Source organism: Colletotrichum costaricense (genome assembly GCF_030867565.1).
Source record: "Colletotrichum costaricense strain IMI 309622 chromosome Unknown Scaffold_20.1, whole genome shotgun sequence".
Classification (NCBI taxonomy): domain Eukaryota; kingdom Fungi; phylum Ascomycota; class Sordariomycetes; order Glomerellales; family Glomerellaceae; genus Colletotrichum; species Colletotrichum costaricense.
Window position 1 is genome coordinate 559,984 of NW_026848249.1, and position 21,723 is coordinate 581,706.

Sequence of the window (21,723 nt, forward strand, 5' to 3'; positions counted from 1 at the left end):
TGGCATCTTCAATGACTTGTATCACTGAAAGCCATCAAGGTCAGTCAGGAGAAGAAGTAGTGATCCTCATTTGCTTGGGATCTGACGAAACGCAGCCAATAAAGCTGGTGGAAGATGCCAAGTTGCGAGAAGATGCTTACCTGACTATATCTGACGAGTATGGGCTTCACGATCATTGGTGAGTTGATGATATCTTCCCGCTCGGCTCTGGAGAGAAAAGGGACCGGCGCACTAGAATGGGATGCGGCAAGTAAGTAGCCAGGTGCATGCAAGAGCCATCAATCCAGAATGGAAGAAGAGTTGTTTAATCACAAATGTGGTCAAGCTAGGTTGATTTCCTTGCCACGGCGGGAAAAGTGTGCGAAGGGCAAAGGATCTGCGGAATGTTGCGCAAAGTCGCAGAAATTCGCGGAAAGTCTTGCGGTGATGAGGAAGAAAAAGGGAGGTCAATACGGCGAGGAGTGAAAGGAAGTTTAGGTAGTCGAAGGGCCGTCCGAAGGGCGGTAGGTCGTCCCATGTTGATGCGGCGAGGTATCTCGAAGCATCAGTCACTGGACCAGTCCCGAGGACCCACTACGAAGCTTCACCTGGCCATCTAAATTACCCAAAGAGGACTCATCTTAGACTTCACCTTTCCGAAAGGGGAAATCGTCACTCGACGGACCTTTCGTTTGGCCCCAGGATTTTGGTGGATCTCTCCCGTTGTGAATTCAGCACTCGGTAACACCTGGAGCTTACACCTACTGTCAGCTTCACAGACGGAAGTTTCAACCACAAAGCCCGGTATCTACGTCAGATTGTTGAAAGGGCCCAGGTATCCTCTGACAAGGACCGCAAGGTCAAGGACACTGGTTTGACATTACTTTGGGGTTTTGGAGAGATGGTATTGCTCGTTGTACTTTAAGATGGGAAGCACACAGACCGATGTTGACAATACTATTAATGAATTCCCTTTTCGGCGACCTTGCGAACCACACGACCTGAAGGCAGCGGCTTGTATGACAACTCGGCTTTGGCGGTTGCTCCCTTGCCCATGGTCCATTTCTTTATGCTTCAACACCCTGAGCAGGCATAGAATCTTGGTTCAAGCCGTAAAGTCCTAAGATAGATTCGTTCCAGACAAATCTTCATACTTTCATCGTCTCTTCTCAGGCTAGAAAGTATCTGACTATTACTGGATCATGTCCGCAGGCTCACAGTCAGTGATAGTCGGGCTGGATATTGAGGAAGTGGAGCTAATTACCTTGTTATTGGATACCTACGCCAAATAGATCTAGGTACAAAGTCGTATGTATATTCCCAAACGCCAGAATATCGATTCTCAAATCTACAAAGTTCAGTCTGGGAGGATTTAAGAAATAGACTCGAGGCATGTTCATCTCATGCATTGTTGAGTTCGCCTCGGACTGTTGGATCTTTCTTGTTCCCACCCCTGTCTTTCGTGCCATCTCGCTAGTACAAATTTGTCGCATCCGGGGTCAAACTGTGAGCTTACGCCCAGTTATCGGGCCCACGCAGCAACTTGGTATGCGTCGATAGCGTGGAAGGGACCCAGGGCAAGCTGAACCTTTCCTCGCTGCTCGTTGGTCCCGAATAAGAGCGCCTCCTCCTGGTAATGCAGTGTGAGCCCATCAGCTGCCGAGCCTCCCAGAGCGTACAACCGGCCCTCAATGCATTCATGCAGGTTTCTGGTAGGGTACCAGCATGCCCTGGCATGAAGAACCCATGTAGCCTTAAGTTGCTGCCTGCTGTTTTCACGATCCAGGGAAGAAAATCCTTCTCATCTGCAGTCAGCATTCATGTGGGAGCAACGGTCAAGAGTTCGTTAGATGTGGGCCTCCCTACAATATAACTGATTGTCAATCACCCACACATTTGAAGTAATAATTAATTGAGCGGCTCTTTCATCCTGGCATCAGCTCTTACGCACTTGCTGCCACACCAACAAACTCGTTGACGATGTCGGACCAAGCCGATGCTCCGGTCTTTGGCGCTTTCAGTTCACTGCTAGGTTACGTTGGGGGACAAGCTGCCACCAGCGCGATCTTCGAGAGGTTTCTTTGGCCTCAGCGGAATTTCTCATCGTTTTCCATCTACGACATGCCGCGACTGGCATGTTTGTACTCTATGGCAGGCCCTATTGGGTCAATTGCTCTCGAGGTTATCGACACTGCATATAAGAATGGACTCTTTAGCGGTGCTGTACAGGGTCATATGCTTGGAACACACTTTTACCGCGACCTTGAATGGACCTATATTTTGCACGCCCGCGGAGGAGAATCTGAGAGGGAATCGCAAATCCGAAACTGCCTTTGGGTCCAGGCCCTACTCAACATGCCTCTCCCAACCATCAAAGAGCCCTCAATCCGACAACCAAATGACACCGAGAGCGGCAACGTCACTGAAGAAAAAGCGAAACCAGTGCGCGCAAGAGTTGCCGTTAGCCACTTAGTGCTCTCAAAAGCTACAGATGAAGACCTTGGTAACTCCAAGGTCCCTTTCATTTCGGAAGAGATCAAGCGTGTTGACTTGCTCTGCTTGGTGGAGATTATTCTAACCGAGTGTGTTGGCATCGGCATCATGATTTGCGTAGCCACAATCACTCGCTCGCTGTGGAGCATCATCTTCATTATGCCGCTCATCCTTCGAATTATCGGCACCTTATTCGCTCTTGAACGTGAGGGTCTAACGCCCTTCCCGGACGCAATCGACGATGAACAGACACGGGACTGGGAGATCAATTGCCCGGCAATCGAAGGAAAATTCATGTTAATCACCGGCCCGCCCTCTATCGTCAACCAATTCTTTCGCCATTACGGACATCCTGTGAGAAATCGATTCCGCGAGGTTATCCAGCTAGCTGTCGTCATTGCCTTTGGGACTTATTTCCCAGTGGGGCTCCTTTGTCAAGTCACCTGGATGCCCGTTTTTGTACAGTACATCTGGACAGTTTGGCAAGTCTGGCAAGTCTTGGTCATGCATTTCGATCGATATACCCAAAGAGGGACCAGCCGCACGACTACAGATGCCGCTATCGCAGCGAAGTTATTCAAGAGTTTCCAAACTGGTGACTCTGACAGAGTTTTCGCAAGCTATATCCTGTTTGGGCAGAGGAGAAACGGACCTGCTGTTGTAAAAGCCAGTTTATCATTGACAGTGGCGGATAGCTATGCAGACGGAAAGAAAGTTTTGAAGAGCAAGATTCGGAAATGAAGGAAGGAAGGAATGATTTGCAATGTTTCACAATGTTCGTTAATATTTTCTCTTGCTAGAAGTTGTTTTGCAGACTCGCTTCCTCTCAACCGTGAAATGCGAATGTGGCTTCTCAGAGTGCAGGGCTTAGAGCTAGCAAAGGGGCGATCAAAGAAAGGGACTTTTTCAGCTGTGTACAAAGCCGTGATTTATTAAATGCACAAAATTACTCTTGCAATATCTAAACTGCACCAAGGCTCGCATTCTGAGGCAAAAGTCCACAAACATCAACGAAACAATGAAAATGGTCGATCTCAAGGACGAATGAAAATGCGCCGCAAGATTCCGACTCGCAGCCGCCACACTATCGCTGGGTTACAGGTGATGACTGAGAGCCTTAGGACTGTCTTGGCTGTCGTATTGTCACACAACACATGCAGTTGCGAGGCCTGAATCCCACATCAAAGTTCGATGTGATATGGACCTCACTAAGAGATGAAGAAAAAGTCACAACTGAGTAACCTAGTCAGTATTTGAACCCTCTTGTGAGAGACCTGTAAGCTGGTAACTTACTCGACGGCTTTGACAAGGGAACATAAGGCGTAATGACCCTAGTCCACTGCAGTACACATGATGTAACATGACCTTGAGGCTCTTTTCATATAAGGTAGGTTGCATCAATCAAGAAGATTTTGCCTTGTGATTGAATTCGTGGGGGGCTTGGTGGTCATCCTTGTTGTTATCTCCATGTCGATCGCCAATAACTTCACCATTGCATGCCTGGATGTTCAGCTTCGTTGTTGTATGATGTTCCGAATTGCCTTCAAGTAGTATCGGCTGAGAAGCGATAAAGTCGTCTTGGTTCTGCATGTCGTAGTGCATTTGCTGGATAATATCCTCCTCCAAGTACTCCAAAAGACCCTTGACACCAATATGGGACCAATACGGGCTGTCTCTTCCCACAGAAAGTCGGTATTATCGAAAGCCTCGCAGTCAAGACCGTCCTCATACTCGACAATATCTGACTCTTGATATTTGTTCATCATGTTGCGACGTTCTTCGAGCCTACTCGAGGCACCCAAGGTGCACAAGGTCGCTTCTCCGGCTCCATTCTCATCAGAGATATCTACTGGCCATGAGTCTATAAAGGCTGTTTGCACACCAGAGGTGGAGAGGCTGAAATCCACTTCGAAGAATTCATCTGATGCCTCCACGAATTTGTCAAGGAAATACCTCATTGACAGCGACTCAGGGTAGTGTGGAGTGACATTGACCAAAGTGCAGCCGGAATTGTCTTCAGCTACCAGGTGACCAAACAAGATCTCTTCGCACATGATCGGAAAGAAGTCGAAGTATGAAACCTAGTCAATCTCTTGTCCTTCTCCACTCTCCGTGGAAGAAATCACAGAATCATCGTCACTGAACCAGTCTCGGTCACTCCCGGCGTATTCTGAGTCGGTTCTTTCAGTGTTTGTACACCCAGAAATCATCCTTCGATGGGAGACGATCAAGGAGTAGGCACCGACCGTACTCTTGGGGGGACTGGCTTCCTGGACGTATTCACCCCCTAGAGAACGTGTGCCTTGGCCAGGTGAGACTTGATAAGCTTGAAAGATCTTTCTGCCGAATCCACAGAAGGGGGTCTTATGATCGAGATAAGCTGCGAAGGCGCTTGTTCGGGCAAAGCTGAGTCCAAGTTGGCCTGTAGTGGTTCGGATTGATGTGGCTTTATGGATGATACTACTGTGCGGAAGTGATCATGTACTACAAGTTGGACGAGCTGGTGCAACCCTATTCGCAAACGGCCAATGACCATGTTCAGCCAGAGCTGAGACAATGGAGCCTTTGTTCGTGGAGTCTATGTGAAAGAGTCTGCCAGTTCTTTTATCATACTTGTGACGGAGTGTCTTCTTTGAGATAATCGAGCATGTCTTACCGGCTTTGTCCATCATGGTATTAGTTGACGTGTCTTGGGAGAAATTCCGCATCCATGTAAGCTTTTGGCTGCACAAGACGAAGGCTTGCAGAGGATGGACCTCGTCGCTTGATGATTCTGAAGATGTGGCAGCCTGGTAACTTCGATTTGCTAATACGATAAAAAAGAGAGGAGAAAGTTTGATTGATAATCCTGAATCGGCACAATACCGCTCGTTGATATCAAGTAAGGACACCTCGCTGCGGGAACTGAGATTAGGATGAGAATAAAAGTAGAAATCACGCGAAGCTAGAGTCTCAATCGATGCGAGACCTCACTTCTGCCAATAGCGATGTGGATAAAGAAGGGCTCGAAAATCACGCTGATAGAGGGCGCGTTAACACGTCCAGATGCTATGGCAACAACCGTACCAGCCAAACTGTCTCTGTTATCACGTGCAATGGCCAATGTACAATGGCCAACGTACAATGGCGGCGAAGCTGCAGTCAATCGAAACGGTGAAAGGTGAAGTCTATCAGACTGCTAACCCAACCCTAAGACGGAGTTGGCAAGTAAAAAGTGGAGTTGTCAGGGCTATCTGGGCGAAGAAGTTGCCCGAAACGCACCTCGAGCGTTCTCGTGATTTTCCTCATTAGGAAAAAGCGGCTGGCCATTTCAACTTCACCTCGAACAACGTAAACAATTGTGGGTCTCCCGTTATACAACTGAAGGATCCACTAGGCACCAATTACTGCTTCAGAACCTGGCGCGTTGGCATCTCTACACTTCACGTTGATATCCTCTGGTCCGGTGGCCACCTCGAGAGTCGTGCTCACACAACAACGGCCTAAAAGTTATTGCTTCACGCGGCGCCTTATCTCATCCTGATAGACAGGCTCTGACATTCCGCAATCCTGCAGAGATCTTCCTTCTCGCCACCCACTGTGTCACCGCGACTTTTCTCGCAACTTTTCTCCAGATACCGTGGTGATCAGTACAAACCTAAGGTACTTCATTCCTCAAAAGCTAACCGTAGCCTATTGGCGCGGTCTTTCCTCAACTCTCAACACTGAAAGAACTCCGATAGAGTCTTCTGTGAATCCGGTCCATCGATCTTTACTCCAACTCTCAAGTCTGCGAGCATCGTCTGCCGTAGATTGCGTCGTCGTGAAAGCACGCCGAAATCCGTTGCGTGACGTAGAGCTATCTACCTATCCCAAGTAATTTGATTCGCTGCTCACTGCAATTCGCTGGACCTGAACAAGAGCTGATGACCGCAGAATCCAGTATGGGCTTCTTCCGCCGCATGTTTGCCTTCTTGGAAGAAGGTTCACACCATGCCTTGTCCAAGGGCAAGCCAAGCCGAAGTCTTATGAGCGCCGCTGTCGCCCTCAACAAGATGGGTCGTAGGCCATCTTCCAATAGCTTCCGAGGAGAAAATGTGGCTTCCAACAGCCTCACGACTACTCGATGCCACGCTGCCACTTGCGAAGGCAGCTCCGAATCCATCTCGAATCACTCTGCGACTGCCACAGCCCAAGACGAAAGCCAGCTTTGCGTCCTGAACGATGCGATCGACTTTGAGCCCGAGAAGCAGCTCGCTATTCGTATTCTGAGATGCAGAGTCCCATCCACAATGAGCCCTCGCTCCTCCATTGAGTCCATCAGCCCTGTCAAGGTTCACGAGGCTGTCTAGTGGACGCGCTTCGAGAGCCAGGAGGGTCTATGTTCTTCATCATTGGGGTCAAACACAATCACGACCTCACCCTCCAGCGTCAAGAGCTCGAACAAAGAAAGATTTCCCGCTTATCCAAGCATCTCTGGCTTGGAGCCTTTCCCGCTGCTTAATGCAGGTTCCCGTCGCACAGTCAAGAGTAAGCAGAAGGTTTCTGGCCTTTCCGATCTGTACCAGGGTCAGGCGTTCCCTCCTATCGAGCATCTTCTTACCAAGCCAGAGAGGCAACGAATCCGACAAGTCTCAGTCTCTCATGTATCGACAATCAGCTCAAGCTCCCTTAGTAAACAATGTGATCTAGACGAAAACGTTTTTGTCAGATTCCCGTCTTTTGAGCAGGCTGGGGTGAAGCAGCTCGGCGAACTCCTCGAGCACGAAAGCCGCTTTGCTAAGTACCATGAAGAGGATGACGATTGCAATGAGTGGGGCATCCAGTGCGGTGGCATCGACGAAGCTGCGGTCTCGTCGAAGAGACACCCCAACATCGTCAACTACGAGAATTACATCGACGACAGTGTGATTCAACAGATCTATGAAGATCTTCCCGAGGCCGAGAATGCCGATTTCAAGACTGCCACAAAGTCGGCTCGCAACTTGCGATTTGGCAACTACACCACCGGCAAGTATGTGAAGATCAGGTCGGAGCAGGATGATGGCGTGTCGAAGCCGCAAAAGAAGCCGGGCAAGTGGGTTGCTGGTCTCCTTCGTAAGGCCGTCAGTCTCTTCTTTCCGAAAGTTGCCCAGCCTGCCCTGTCCCTTGCCGCTGAACCGCGACTTGGTTTCTGCCATCCTCTTGGATTATCTGAAGTACTTTATACGATGGAGACGCATCACGCTTGCATCTTACATCAACACAAGATGCATTGCGATTACGGGAGCAAAGGTAAGAGAGCCTCAGAAACCTAGACTGTGCCAATATGCTGATGATAACAAGGTTTCTAGATGATTACAACCGTCTTCCTCCATCCTTGATGTTTCTGTAAGTTGGGAACACTATTTGCAGCTGTGGTTTTGTGCGCAGAGTTCACATATCGATGCAAGTTTATTATGTGGCCCGTCAGTGATTACGCGAAGTCGACCAAAGACCGAGGTCACAGATCAGTGATGGGTTATGGTTATGCTTTAGTAGGAAGTTTCGTTTGGTTGTTTGTGATGGTTTTTGTACTTGCTGGAGTTTGGTTCCAGGCATTTTGCTGTTATCCCAGGCTTTATCATTCCCGTTGTCTGACAAAAGTTCCATTGTCTGACGAGGCTTTGTTTACGTCTATGTACTGGAGGTGGAAATTGGACATCGGGATTGTGAAGACGGTTTCTTTTTCTTTCAGCAGCGAGAGGGTTTCCTAATATGAACCATAACCTTTTGCATTTCCAAACTTTGTTCGCGAGTCAACGTCAACGAGTCCGTGAATTTTTAGCTGCCCAGCCTCTTGGAAATCCATGACAGACTCATGGTCAGATATTGCTTGAGTCGTAGACCGCTGGTGTCAGTCGCAAACCACACATTATTCGCATTTGACTATACCTCAATCAGAAGTCGGCGATGCTAGTGCTTGACCAAAGTAGCTTCGGCGTTTGTGCCTGGCGCTAATCAAGATCAACTATCGCCAATGGAGAGATAGGTTCGACGACCATTAGCCTTTGCAGAAGTTCAAGTCGTCGTCATCATCTTCAGGGCGCCGGCATCGAGTCCCTCCCGGGCGTGCACGCCACAAAGGGCTACAGCCAAACTCAGCGATGCTTGCCATCCGTTCTTCCTCTCGCACGTATCCATACCACGACTCGGCGTCATCCGAGCCTCTGGAACGGACTGTCGCATAGGCTTGCAGATGCTTCGACGCACAACTGCATTTCCGCATCGTCCCTGTGACAACCACCTAGCCGCATCGCAATTCTTATTTGAGATCATTCGATGCAGTACCGGGTTGCCGGCACCTAAGGGATCCTGAAAGGTGCGTGAGCGATACGCTTCGATGACAGGATTCCCGAGGCGGTGCAGCTTAGCGCAGGGGGGATTATCCTCGTTAGCTTGGCTAGCGCAGAGACCCCGCGACCTAAAAGACGGGATGTGGATGGCCAATAACGCATGTCTTGGGTCATCTTCATGAATCACGTTGACCTCTGAATATGCTCTTTACTATTCGTGGTGATCTGACGTGTCAGCAGCTGAACGAATCTCTTATGGGCAATAAAGAATGGAGTCGAAGGGAAGTTTTTAATGTGAAGGCTTTCGGTAGTTTGTTTCCAAAGATTACAATTACGCAATCCGATGTTGAACGCGTTTCCCCCACCGTATTGGATTAGCTCGAGGTCAAAACTCGGACGCAAAGACACTTGAGCCGCTGCCTTTTCAAAGCTGCCCCTGAGCTTCGACGCCAGAAGAGGAAGAAGCCCGGCCGGCACGAAAGAAAACACGATTTTGCTCTTAGCGTTCCCCACCAGTCAATGACAGTTTTCTGATGTTTTGAGATGGACTATCTTTTCATATCCACTCTGATTTAGCTCGACCCTCCGGATCTCCGTTTAGAAGTTTCAGGGTGTTGTTCGTCGTTCCCGTCCTCGGCTTGAACGACAGCCAGCGTTTCGTTTGTACGAGAAACTCAATCTGCTGCACCATTGATAGCCGCATGTGCAACGAGTGGTGATTGTGCAGCCCGGGAGCATACCGCACCTCGCACCGAGGTTTTTGAGCTGCAGACCGAGAGCCTCGAGTTTGCCTTTGCTTTGAGTCAGACGAAGGATCTGTTGCCGTATGAATGTGAATGGCTCGTGTGCAAACAACATACGTGCGGTACTCGCGAGTACGTAGCTGACCACACAAACTCTATCCAAGCCAGCCGCACAACAACGCTCACGCCACACCCGCTCTACGACCAAATGGTGGCTCACCTGAAGCTGTCGAGCGGGACTTCTGATAGTATCTGACTCTTGTCAGGTCAGCGAATATGGTCCGATGATGCTGCTGCCTGACCCAAACCCTCGAGTCACGAGAGAGGCGAAAGCTGGACTTAGAGTCCCTCTCAACATAGTTGATGGGCATGACGCCCATAGGATCATCCGACGAACAAGTTGCCGGAACCTTCAGAAACTGCAACCCATAATTGGAAACGAGGTCAAAAGTTCGTATCAATTAAGCTCATCGGCATCGCAGAAGTTACCAGAGTCTCGGCCTCAACTTTGCCGGCACTGGGTCACACGTTGACACTAGAACAACAGGGACCTAGCTAGTACCTTGCATCCATTCTTAGACCATGGGTGAGATGCTAGCGCGGACATGTGCCGTCAAGGAGCACCAGTGCTGATGCAGATCGGGTTAAGCCCATCAGCCTCAGCATAGCAACGCGGATAGGCTTCCCGAGTCCGACTCTCCCTACGGGCGAGATCAACGACGATTAACTGGGGTGTTGTACGGTACTGGGATGCGGTACCCCAGCCGTTGAAGAAAGTCCGTCTCGTTTTTAGATGTTGGCTAACTAGACTCGAGCCTCCTTCAAGGAGTATATAGCTCAAACATGCTCACCCTCTTTCTTGGCTTTGGGAATCATCAGCAGTCACTCACTTAGACATCTGACAACAGTCTTTTCACACACATTCGTTTCTTACTTTACCGAAAAGGTTAGCTGCCAAGATGGTCGCCATCAAAGGCATGGGAGGCGTCCTTGGCTGGTTGTTCTCAATCCAAGCGTCTCTGAGCCAAGACAAGACCAACGGGTAAGACAACTCTCCTAGCACAGCTTGGCTGCATTCACCACGGGACATCAACTCAACTAACATGAACCCTTGTGCAGAAAATCCCCTCTTGGCACTTTGAATGCTGCCAAGCTGCCACTCTTTATGAGAAACAACCCGCTCCCCAACGGCTTTCCCTGGGGCAAGCTTTCCGCCGATGGCACCAACTACTACAAGGAGTGGCCCAATACCGGCGTCACCCGCAAGTACGACTTCACCGTCAGCCGCGGTGTGATCGCCCCTGATGGCTACGAGCGCAAGGTCCTGCTCGTAAACGGTGCCTTTCCCGGCCCTACTATTGAGGCCAACTGGGGTGACTGGATCGAGGTGACGGTCACGAACAACATCACCGATGGCCCTGAGGGAACCGCGCTCCACTGGCACGGATTCAGACAGCAGAACACCCAGTGGGAAGATGGTGTCCCGGCTATCTCCCAGTGCCCGATTGCTCCCGCCAAGACCTACACTTACAGGTTCCAGGCGACTCTGTACGGAACTACTTGGTATCACTCTCACTACTCCTCTCAATACGCTGGTGGCTTGTTCGGACCCATGGTCATCTATGGCCCTGCTAAATCTCAGCCTGAGATTGATCTTGGCCCTATTATGCTCTCTGGTAAGTTGATATTGTGCAATCCTTCTTGCAATAGCTACAGTATCTTCTGCGATGGATGGCTGCTCATGGCTATTCCGGAGTCGGCCAGCCATGCGCTCTTTAACCGGGGCCGGTGACGGAGGTGTGGGTACCCGGGGCTGGTTCCTGAGTCCAATCTCAACCCCGGTTTCGAGGTGGAGCTATCCGGACAGCCGAAAGCAACGCCTGCAATGATCACCACTTCAGGAGAATCAAGGCGCTAACGTCTCCCAGATTGGTACCACAAGCAATACTTCGATCTCATTGAGGAAATCTTGCAGGTTAATGGCAGTGGCTTGGTCTTCTCGGACAACAACCTGATCAACGGCAAGGGTAACTTCAACTGCTCCACCGTTGCGACTGGAGATAACACCAAGTGCACCAACAATGCCGGTATCTCCAAGTTCAAGTTCCAGACCGGCAAGACCCACCGCCTCCGTCTCATCAACTCCGGTGCCGAGGGAACCCAGCGCTTCTCCATCGACGGACACACCCTCACCGTCATCGCCAACGACTTTGTTGAGGTCGAGCCCTATGACACAAAGGTTGTCACCCTCGGTATTGGCCAGAGAACCGACGTCCTCGTCAAGGCCAACGCCGACAACAGCAACCCCAGGGGTGCCTACTGGATGCGTAGCAACATCACCAGCTGCAGTCTTAGCACCCAGCCCCTCGCCCTTGCTGCCGTCTACTACGATCTGGCCGACCAGTCCAAGGCGCCCACCAGCAGTGCCTGGAACGTTCCTGACCCCGGCACCTGCGTCAACGATGACCTCGCTCTCACCAAGCCCGTCATGAAGCTCAAGCCGGCCAACGTCCCCGTCACCAGGACCATGGAAATCAAGGTCTTTCGCAATGACTCTGGTATTGTTCAATGGTCGCTTGGCGGCGTTGACTTCCGCGGCAACTTCAACGACCCCACGCTTCTTCAGGTCAACAAAGGTGATTTGACCTTTGAAAATGACTGGAACGTCCAGAACTTTGCCAATAACGGCAGCGTTCGCATTGTCGTCAGCAACAACAGCCCTGCAGCGTAAGACCACACCTCTCACTTCTTCTTTTTTGTACAACCGACTAACTTGCGCAGTCATCCCATGCATCTCCACGGTTTCAACATGTACATCCTCCACGAGGGCGATGGCCTGACCTGGGACGGAACTATCACCAACCCCGAAAACCCTCAGCGTCGTGACGTTCAGCAGGTTCGTGCCGGCGGCCACATGGTCATGCAATTCGACTCCAACGAGAACCCTGGTGTCTGGCCCTTCCACTGCCACATTGCCTGGCACGCATCCGCCGGTCTCTTCTCTCAGTTGCTGGTTCAGCCCGAGAAGGTCAAGCAGCTCCGCATTCCTTCCGCCGTCGCTGATGTCTGCAAGGATTGGTCTGCCTGGACCCAGAGGAACATCCCTGAGGTCATTGACAGCGGTCAGTAGATCTGAGTCTATTTTATTTCTTTGTCTATAGTATCCACGGTGCACTGGTAGCATTTACTTTTCTTGGTTGTGTATTATTCGGTTATTGGGAGGTTTATAGATTTCACATCCAGGAACTTTGTCTGTACATTACCCGGCTAGAAGGATTCAAATGAAACCTACAACATATGCGGATCGCATCGATGTGTGTGATTCCCATTAGCGTGCGCCGAAGCCGACATTGCTCCAGATGCCGAAGTGTCTATAACTCCAAATGTTCTATCAATCGTCTAGCGTTGTTCAAAAGAGCGAGACAGCTAGGCTGTCGATCATCTGATCCACAGAACGACTGATAGCAAGGTGGGCAGTCAGGTGCAGGCGGCGTGTGATGCCATCGCCGTTGACGCTGCTCCATAAGGTCAAAGAACCCCGTAAGATACTTATTATCTTTCTGCCCCTCGGCTCCAAAGATTTCTGACCTCACGATGTTTCGCATTATTTTGCCCCATTCTGATGGTGATATCTCTACCGAGAACAGGCTTGGCGCACTTGTAGACGACGATTCTCCATAGGCCGATGAGCCCGGCAATGCGCCGTGGATTCCAAGGCGCTTCTTCTCTCCGGCCTCCGTCGCTCTAGTCTCTTCTGTCGAGATCGATGCAAGCATTCTCTTGTACGACTCTGTAAGACAAAGACATAGAACGCCAAGTAGGGCGGCGTTCTGGATGATGGAGAAGTACCGGCGCGGGCATCTTTGACAATTTAGAACTTGTAAAGCCGGCTCGAAGGTATTTCGGAGTAGGGCGAAGTCCTCTGGTGCGACAAGATGTTCTTTTACCCGAAGGTGCTCCAGCAACAGGTACAGTACTGAAAGACAGGCGCAATTATCCGTCGTTTGCTGATTGTCTGAGGCAAGGGGAGGGAAAGCTGCAAGACCTTCAGATACGAGATCTTGACTGGGCCTGGACTCATCAAACAAATCGTCAGCGAACGTGTAGTTGTAGTAAGTTGTGGTTGATACGATGCTAAAATCATACCCTTGATCATTTTCCAAGTCAATGACATCTGGGTGGATTACAAAAGTCTCCGGGTTGAGAGGGGAGCTGATTCGCGGGCTTGTTGGCCCGAGAAGAGCGTCAATTTCTCGTGTATTGCTACTCCCAGAGTCCGATGCAGCATCTGTATGAACGGGAGAGAGCAACCTGGTCGAAGCATTCCGCCGAGGAAGTATCCGTTCCCGACGGACTGGTTGGGACGATTGAGGACGGACACGACGTGATGTCGGCCTACCCATGGGTTTGTGGGGAGAGTAATAGCATTCCCGGTCGGAGGTCCTGCATTTGGAGCAGATCGGACGTTCTCCTGTGCATTTGATCTTTTTAACTCCTGGGGATACACCTGACGTTAGTACATTCAATGCCATTTCCCAAGGACAAAGATCCACTACGCACGGCAAGCCTCGCATGATGCTCGAAGACTCGATCCTCCAACGGGCAAATTTGGAGTCATTGTTCACCAATAAAGATGCGCTATAAACTCGGATAGGTATGTTTCCGGTCAAGAGAAATACGGAGAATGAGCTGAGGAAAGTTGAGCAATGACGACTGATATGAAAGGAACAGGAAGTCAACAGATTAAACAACGCCACGGAGGGTTTCCGAGTAATCTGTGCTATCGGAGACTTTAGTCCACAATGATTGGCTCATAATATCCGATCGATCCACCTCCACGGAGGGCGTCGCGTTCCCCGCTCCCGAAGTAGCATCCGGGCCCAAGGACGATCATAGATCATCGGGCAAGCCGGGTGTAAATAGCATTGTGTATTTAACTTGACAAACTCCAACGTATTGCCCTATTCATGGGCCCTTTTCGAGCAATAAGATGATGTGTTTTCATACATGAAGTTACGCTAACTTTGCAGGTTCATTCTAATGATCAATTGCAGCGGTGAGATGGTTATCGGTATCTTTTACAGTCCGCCCGGCTCTTACATGAAGAAGCCATGTTGTTACAAATCATTCCAGCCTGCTACTCAATTCCCAGACTTAGGTACTTAGAATCCAGAATGCCATCCTCCAATTCACCCCCTGGCAGTGATTACGCACTCAGCTCAGGCATTCGCAAGATTTCCGATACCCCCTCACGGAACAGCAGCATTGCGTAAAAGCTGTGGAACTGCAATAGGATGCCGGACAGGTGGTGATTTCGAGTCGGGTTGCAAGCCGTTGATTCATAGACGACTTTGACTCTTGCTGGATTTTCAGAACTTCTGACAATGCTGAACCGATGAGCACCTGCAAATTGACTGATGTCTTTCCCGAATACAAAGTCAACGCTACTTTCTGTTTCCGGCTCCGCTTGTGACTCTTTGGAATCGATGAACTTGACGTGGCTGACTTGAAACGTGCCAAAGACTACGGAATGCACTGGTGGGAGTGTCTCGCATGAAAATTCTTCAGTTTTCCATATCTGGTTTGACGCCGAAATCGGATTGAGTCCTATAATCCTGTCAGGAACCTGGTCACTCCTAACGAGTGGTTACGAGATTGGTGACTCACCAGCGTAGGACACCAAAGTCGGCCGTGCCGTCTGCAGCAGAAGCCTCTCAATTGCCAAAACCTTGCCCGCAAAAAACCCATGGATGAAAGTCGCCAATAATACTTCGTCGCTCAAGTCTCTTGCGTTCTTGGGTAGGTCTAAATCTAGAGCTAGCCTGTCTGCTGATGAGGCATGTCCTCTGGGATTTACTAGAGTCTTGAGAGTATGCGATTGTTTGAAGTTTTCTGAAAGGCCACTACTAGAGACTACCCGTCGCGTGTAAACCGCTCGAATACTTGTGTAGACCTCCCAACCGTGTTTTACGACTAAGGCGCATGGGATCGCTGCTGCTAGGGCGAGGGCGTGACGCCCGCCGATGTGTCGCAGACCAAGGGCCATCTGAGGCACTCGAAGGCGACGTTATAATGATGATGTAAAATGTCAGAGTTGAACAGCTGTTTCTGGCGAAATCTTGGGTATACAATATTGATATTGCCTCGAGTCTGGACATGCAATTAAGTATGGCAGATATTCAGAAGCTGACATGTCAGACGAAAACAGCCCGCGATCGATTCCCGCCGGCTTTACCCGCGCTCAGTTCTCAGCCCTTGCTACTAACGCCATCCAGCTTAACTGCTCTTTTTGGCGAGCAAAGGTCCGAATTTTTTGACCCTTAAGTATGAATATGAACAGACCATCTCGTTTAAAAATGGTCACATGTGTTGGCATTCATCAATAAGATGATTCAACTTGTCTCATGCAGCCTTTCTGGTCTCGGGATTGTCTTGTAGGGCCAAGATTGAGTTGATGTTAGTGCTTCCCCCCATCCAGTTCCGCGCTGAAGACGGAAACCACAATACAGACTGGTGATCAGCATGGACTCTCGAGACCGAGACTGCCATGCTTTTCATTGTCTAATGGGAACCGACGTAGCATCACACTTTAGGCGAACGTGAATGAGATGTAAAACTTCATTTGCCTGTTTCAATGGCCCGGCACCGGTAGACCTTCTGAAATGAATGAAATACCTCCAGCCACTCTTTCTTACTCCGCATTGCCCAACACGGGGGATTTTGGGGCAGTTCCAGCTGGGACCTTAGCTGTCAACTTAGCGGCTAAGGTCTCACCCGCCCGCGGCAGCTTACACATGGACACTGTTGAAGCTTCTCAGCGCGGGGCTCATGTTTGAACAGGACTTACCTTGTGTGACGTCTACAAAATTAGCAGCGATTGTAGACACCTTGTTTCTATAAGTAAATTGTATTCATCGTCTTCTCGGCCTTTTCACAGAGCATCACATCTCATTATAAGCAAATCACACTTCAATTCCTTCAGTCAGTCGAAATGGCATCGACAGACGACAAAACCATCCACCTAGTAGGCATCGGCGTCGGCCACTCAATCGCGCCCCCAATGCACAACGCCATCGCGAAATCCCTCTCTCTCCCCTGGACCTTCCACGCCACCGAATGCAACACGATCGAAGACCTCGTCCTCCTGGCACGCAAAGACTCAACGGCAGGCCTCGTCGTCACGATGCCCTATAAAAATACAGTCATGCCCCGGCTCGATGCCCTAGACCCCCTCGCCACCACCATTGGCGCCTGCAACAACGTCTACCGCGACCCGTCGAACCCGGCGAGGCTGAGGGGGACGAACACGGATTGGCTGGGTGTAAAGGGGTGTCTTCTAGAAAAGGGCGAAGGGCGGGGTCCGGTAGAGGGAAAGCCTGCGTTGATTGTGGGCGCTGGCGGCGCGAGTCGTGCTGCGGTGTATGCTCTGCATACATACTTCAAGGCCTCTGTGATCTATGTTCTGAACAGAGATGATGGAGAAGTGTCCGATCTTCAGCGCGATGCTCAACGTCTGTCTCCCGCTCCCAAGATTGTTCATGTCAAAGAAGGGGAGTCGAAGACGCTGGAGACACCGTACTACGTGGTCGGAACGGTCCCCGATTTTGAACCTACATCGGCGTCTGAGTTGGCGGTAAGAGCATCTCTAGAGGACTTCCTTTCACGGCCAGAGAAGGGGGTCTTGTTGGATATGTGCTTCAAGCCGCGGCGGACGAGGATGATCAAACTAGCGGAGAGCCTTGGGTGGCCCTCGGTAGAGGGGACGCATGTTATTGGGTACCAGATCGAGGAGCAGTGGAAGCTTTGGGCCGGAGAGGAGAGAGTGAAAAAACTTGACAAGGACGCAGCGTGGAAGGTTCTATTGGAGGCGGCTGACAATAGTCCGGGGATCAACTTCTAAGCAAGTTGACGTTTATGTCTTGAACAACTGAGATTCTGGCTGAAATATGAATACCAGTCAATAGTGACACGCTTGTGGAATATACTGCTAATCAAACGTAGCTTCAATCCAAGTTGAATCGCTTGACAAGCTTCTTCCAGGCTTCAATACCTCTTCGCGCATGCTCCTCAGGCACCTCCTTATGCTCTTCCGCCATTGTTCGTGAGAATAGTTCCATCGACACCCACCCCTTATACCCGAGTTCCTCAATGAGTGTCCGAGCAACCTCCTCAACCGGCAAGTAAGCCCCGCGATCCGTCTCATACATGTACGTTCTCGCATTTCTCGACCACATCATCCGCGACGGATTGCCGTCCACGTGGAAAGGATGGCCTTTTACGAGAGGTTGTTCCATCCGCTCGGCGTCAACAACCTGGATGTAAAACACCTTTTCCAAATCGACGCTCTGCACCAACCTCTCCATCGATGCCTTCAAGTCTGTATCTGCATTTGGGGTCTTCCCGGACGGAGATGCCGGATCACCCCAGACGCGGCCGGCGATGTTGAAGGTGTCGAGGCAGAGGCCGAAGTTTGGGCGGTCGACACGCGTGACAACCTCCCAGGACTTCTCCCATGTGTCGACATGCGTACTCCAGCATAAACTCTCGTACGCAAACCGGATGGGCGGGTCTTCCTTGAGACCCAGATCTGCGAGTTCGACTAAATCGGCAACGATGACATCCATGTCACCAGTTAGCTGGTCGGCGGGGAGGAAGTTGGCGGGTATCTGGATCGTGTTGGTCCCCAGGGTCTTGGCCAACTTGAACCAAAGCTTAATCTTCTCGATGAGTCGGGCATGTTGATCTCTATCCAAAAGACCTTCGTAGAAAAGGAACGGCTGTAGACCGATGATTGTGATCTTCAGCTCTTCGAGTGCCTTACGGATATGCTCTGCGGCGGAAAGGAGGTGCTCCGGGGCAGGCTGATCGATGTCATGGAGCTTTTTGGCAACGTATTCGAGGTCCTCGTAGAATATCTCGATGCCTTCGAAACCATACTTTGCTGCCTCAGTGACCTTCTTGTCAAAATCGTGGACCCAGGCGCGGCCGAGAGACGCAGAGAGTATGGCGGGTCGGAAAACAGTCATGGTTGGACGTGGCGACGGTGACGGCTATGCTTTGAGACGAGAGATTGGGTGTCGTCGTGGCGAACAAGCCCCGTAGCAAGGTCATATGTGTTCGAGACTGTTGGTTCGATGCTAAATGATCCATCATCCGTCAATGCCATTGACCCCGCACTTCACCCAAAGTTAGTAAGCTGTGCAAGACCCGGGTGATGTCAAAAATGGCAGTTCAAGAAGGCGGCTAAGCGTAGTTCCGGTCTATGCCACTGGCGTCTACTGCATATTCCGCAAGTCCGAAGAATTTGATCAGTTTGGTGAAGACCCAACTTCACCCGGGCTCTTGGTCAAAGAATGACTGGATATCCGTCGCCATGTCGCCTACAACTCCGAGATGCCGCATGAACTCTGGTGGGTTTGCCGACCTATTTCCATTTGTTAGATACCGAGTCCAATACGATATGCAAAATGTTCGCGTATTTACCAATCAGCTGAGTCGAGATCAGCGAGGCTCATGAAGAGTTCACCGCCAATGTTCTCCGTCGCAGTGTCCATAAGTTCACTGAAGCTCACCTGCGCTTCTGGCTGAAACTGCCGCAGGTCCGATTGATGAGCAGATGTGGATTCTGTTATGGCTTCCATTACCGCTGGCTCGCTTTCGGCGATTTCACTGCGAGAAGTTGTAGGAGGGCTGTGTCTCCGGGAAATTCTCTTTTGGGCATCAGCAAGGGCCGTCTTTAAGGATTGCAAATCCCCAAGAGATCCTCCGAGTCCCTGTGTGCTATTCATTCGGTTTTCGTAAGCGGCTTCGAGGCTATTGAGAAAGGCTATCGATGTCGGAGGCATGCGAAATGTCTTGGTGGCGTCGAGAAGTTTAAGAAGAGATTGCTCTTGAACAAGCAGTTCCGGGGATCCCTTGCTGGGCACTCTATATGGTGTACCCTTAAGGCGTTGCCCTTGTGTCGTAAGAGTCTCGGAAATACTGGCGCAAGCGAGACGGAGATTCGTATCCTGCGGCGTATTTGCAACATCATGCTGATTTCCATGGTCCGGCAGACGACGCTTCCTCCATTCTTCAAAGTCCCTGATGATATGATAATAACGGCCAACATTGTCGCTTCCCATCTCAAGTCTCACGATATCATTTAGAATGGAAACAAGAAGGAAGAAAGAATTGAACGTGCTCAATGTCAGTCCTGGAGTGTGGCTCGGCGGCTGCGCCTGGTCATCCAAATCTTTTGAATGCCACGGCTCCCATTCTTCCATGGACTCTGTGACAAGCAAGCCAAAGCGCTGTGCGTCCGTGGAGTCGAGATATGGCCGTGACTTTGCCAAGCTTGCGATGAGCGTGTCAAGGACAAAGACGCACATAAGTGTTCGCCGTGTGCCCTCGTCTTTCTGCAAGGGCCCATCGCCAATGACAGTAAGAAACGACATGGCAGCTGAGTATGTGGCTTGGCCGATTGCGAGCCACGCGGCTCCAATGTCTTGCTCTTCCAGTCTAATAAGTGCCACAATGAGTATGGCTCGTATGTGACCGATCTCATACTTTCCATTGTCTTTGGCTAGAATACCTGTCGCTGACTCGAGGAAGGCCTTTGAAAGCTCCAAAGATCCCGACTGGCGCAGGGAATAGGCCATGACTGTCCAGAGAAAGCAGGGATCTCCGCTATGTATAGCATTTGATGTGTTGGCATCCTTATCGTTATTGGCTTTGAGGTAGACCAATCGCATAAGATCATGCTTCTGCACCACGGGTAGCCATGAATGTGTGTTGGCGAAGTACACGTCCAGTAGCTGTGCCCAATTTGGAGGGATCTGCGGCGGGGAGGTATGGCGTTGTGGTGTTGGGACCTGTGGCATAACCAAGGCATTTTGTGGGAAAGTCGGCTGAAGCGAATAGAGTGAGAGAGTCGAATCGATATCCTGTTTTGAGAGAGTGACTGTTCCAGTCGGTGAGTAGTCGGGTTGGCTGGCGTTGGTATATGCGGGAGTTATCATGTCTGGTCCGTTGTCAACGTTAGGGATCTGGTCTGCCGAGAACTTGGCTGCGAGTTTGGTGGCCTCCCTAATGCCTGACTCGAACTTCTTGAAGGCTTCGCCATCTTCGAGGCTTTCTGCAAATTCATCGACAGAGAGAAGTCTCTCTACCGTCTTTGAAGTGGTGCTTGTCCTCCAAGACTCCGCCAGTGAATCAGTGACATCCGTTTTGGAGGATATCAGCAGACTCAAATCTTGTAACCCGAACCTCGGTCGTCGTTCTTCGCCGTCGAGTATCGCAGCCAGCCAGTCATCAGCGTCGTCGATAGTGTTGACTATCATGCCAAGAAGTAGCTCAAGAGCTCTTACGTATCCAGTGCGCAGCCCACGTTTCTTCGCAGGCCCGTAGCTACAGCTACGTCCGATGCTCAGGCAGGAATTGCATGAGGGGCGGATCCCATCGCATCGGTCTTTACGCCTACGGCATTCGTTGCAGGCTCGGGTAACGCGTAATCTGACTTTTCCTCGTGCTGTTTTCCCTTCGTCGGATTCTTCTGTAGCGTCGGTCTTGTTCCTTTTCGTTCGTCGCGAGGTCGTTGGTGATAGCCCATCATCGTCTTTGCCCCTAGATTGTCGCTTGGGTGGAAAGGAAGCCATCTTGCCAGCCTACTCGGTGTGACTGGAAGCAGGCCCGCAGGAACATTGAATCGTAGATTCGATGGAGACAGTCATAGAAACCACTTTGATCAATCAGGTAGATTCCTCGCAGCGTTTCACAGTATTCAAAATACAGAGTAACTAGAGGCACATGGACAGAATGCGTGGTCAAAGCCCCACTAGCTGCATGTACTTACTAGAGAAATGCGTCAATGGAGGTATGTAATACAGCAATAGCTGCCATGCTGCCTTGCAACCAAACTTCTCTAATTGCGTGCTTAGGACAAATGCGAAACGACTGATGTTCTTCTTATAATCTGCTCATGAATACACTTAAAAATGAGTTATAATGATACGAGTCTCATTGCAGTGACTTGGGCAGCGAGGTACTCGGCCATGTTTGAAGTGTTCTACAATGTTTCTCTCGACCACTATAGGCAATATGCTAAAATGCAGCATACGTGAGTGTCCGATCTCGGGCGGCTAAGATCTTTGCCGCCTAGATTGCCCACTTCAGCAACCAAATTGATGTCACTGGTCGCTGCAATTTTCATAATTCTGAGTGGTCGCGGGGTTCGA

At 50.4% G+C, this 21,723-nt stretch overlaps 10 protein-coding genes across 10 annotated transcripts; 4 read left to right on the plus strand and 6 right to left on the minus strand.

Moving 5' to 3' along the window:
• Positions 1-1,959: 1,959 nt before the first annotated feature.
• Positions 1,960-3,213, plus strand: CCOS01_14351 (uncharacterized protein; the record flags this gene model as incomplete). Its single annotated transcript, XM_060462495.1, has 1 exon — positions 1,960-3,213. The coding sequence occupies one exon, from the start codon at positions 1,960-1,962 to the stop codon at positions 3,211-3,213; it is 1,254 nt and encodes a 417-aa protein (XP_060306980.1).
• Positions 3,214-3,873: 660 nt separating this feature from the next.
• CCOS01_14352 (uncharacterized protein) lies at positions 3,874-4,526 on the minus strand (the record flags this gene model as incomplete). Its single annotated transcript, XM_060462496.1, has 2 exons — positions 3,874-4,147; positions 4,204-4,526. The coding sequence occupies 2 exons, from the start codon at positions 4,524-4,526 to the stop codon at positions 3,874-3,876; spliced, it is 597 nt and encodes a 198-aa protein (XP_060306981.1).
• A 233-nt stretch (positions 4,527-4,759) lies between these two features.
• CCOS01_14353 (uncharacterized protein) lies at positions 4,760-5,008 on the minus strand (the record flags this gene model as incomplete). The annotated part of the gene is made up of 1 exon (XM_060462497.1): positions 4,760-5,008. One exon carries the CDS (start codon positions 5,006-5,008, stop codon positions 4,760-4,762), a length of 249 nt encoding a protein of 82 aa, XP_060306982.1.
• A 1,387-nt stretch (positions 5,009-6,395) lies between these two features.
• On the plus strand, positions 6,396-7,825 carry CCOS01_14354 (uncharacterized protein; the record flags this gene model as incomplete). The annotated part of the gene is made up of 4 exons (XM_060462498.1): positions 6,396-6,802; positions 6,881-7,548; positions 7,701-7,725; positions 7,777-7,825. The coding sequence occupies 4 exons, from the start codon at positions 6,396-6,398 to the stop codon at positions 7,823-7,825; spliced, it is 1,149 nt and encodes a 382-aa protein (XP_060306983.1).
• A 2,642-nt stretch (positions 7,826-10,467) lies between these two features.
• On the plus strand, positions 10,468-12,638 carry CCOS01_14355 (multicopper oxidase; the record flags this gene model as incomplete). Its single annotated transcript, XM_060462499.1, has 4 exons — positions 10,468-10,550; positions 10,628-11,184; positions 11,437-12,235; positions 12,290-12,638. The coding sequence occupies 4 exons, from the start codon at positions 10,468-10,470 to the stop codon at positions 12,636-12,638; spliced, it is 1,788 nt and encodes a 595-aa protein (XP_060306984.1).
• A 241-nt stretch (positions 12,639-12,879) lies between these two features.
• Positions 12,880-14,126, minus strand: CCOS01_14356 (uncharacterized protein; the record flags this gene model as incomplete). The annotated part of the gene is made up of 4 exons (XM_060462500.1): positions 12,880-13,609; positions 13,655-13,778; positions 13,820-13,951; positions 14,069-14,126. 4 exons carry the CDS (start codon positions 14,124-14,126, stop codon positions 12,880-12,882), a joined length of 1,044 nt encoding a protein of 347 aa, XP_060306985.1.
• Positions 14,127-14,714: 588 nt separating this feature from the next.
• CCOS01_14357 (uncharacterized protein) lies at positions 14,715-15,554 on the minus strand (the record flags this gene model as incomplete). Its single annotated transcript, XM_060462501.1, has 2 exons — positions 14,715-15,115; positions 15,176-15,554. The coding sequence occupies 2 exons, from the start codon at positions 15,552-15,554 to the stop codon at positions 14,715-14,717; spliced, it is 780 nt and encodes a 259-aa protein (XP_060306986.1).
• Positions 15,555-16,499: 945 nt separating this feature from the next.
• On the plus strand, positions 16,500-17,408 carry CCOS01_14358 (shikimate dehydrogenase; the record flags this gene model as incomplete). The annotated part of the gene is made up of 1 exon (XM_060462502.1): positions 16,500-17,408. The coding sequence occupies one exon, from the start codon at positions 16,500-16,502 to the stop codon at positions 17,406-17,408; it is 909 nt and encodes a 302-aa protein (XP_060306987.1).
• A 103-nt stretch (positions 17,409-17,511) lies between these two features.
• On the minus strand, positions 17,512-18,534 carry CCOS01_14359 (uncharacterized protein; the record flags this gene model as incomplete). The annotated part of the gene is made up of 1 exon (XM_060462503.1): positions 17,512-18,534. One exon carries the CDS (start codon positions 18,532-18,534, stop codon positions 17,512-17,514), a length of 1,023 nt encoding a protein of 340 aa, XP_060306988.1.
• Positions 18,535-18,838: 304 nt separating this feature from the next.
• CCOS01_14360 (uncharacterized protein) lies at positions 18,839-21,144 on the minus strand (the record flags this gene model as incomplete). The annotated part of the gene is made up of 2 exons (XM_060462504.1): positions 18,839-18,932; positions 18,992-21,144. The coding sequence occupies 2 exons, from the start codon at positions 21,142-21,144 to the stop codon at positions 18,839-18,841; spliced, it is 2,247 nt and encodes a 748-aa protein (XP_060306989.1).
• Positions 21,145-21,723: the final 579 nt, after the last annotated feature.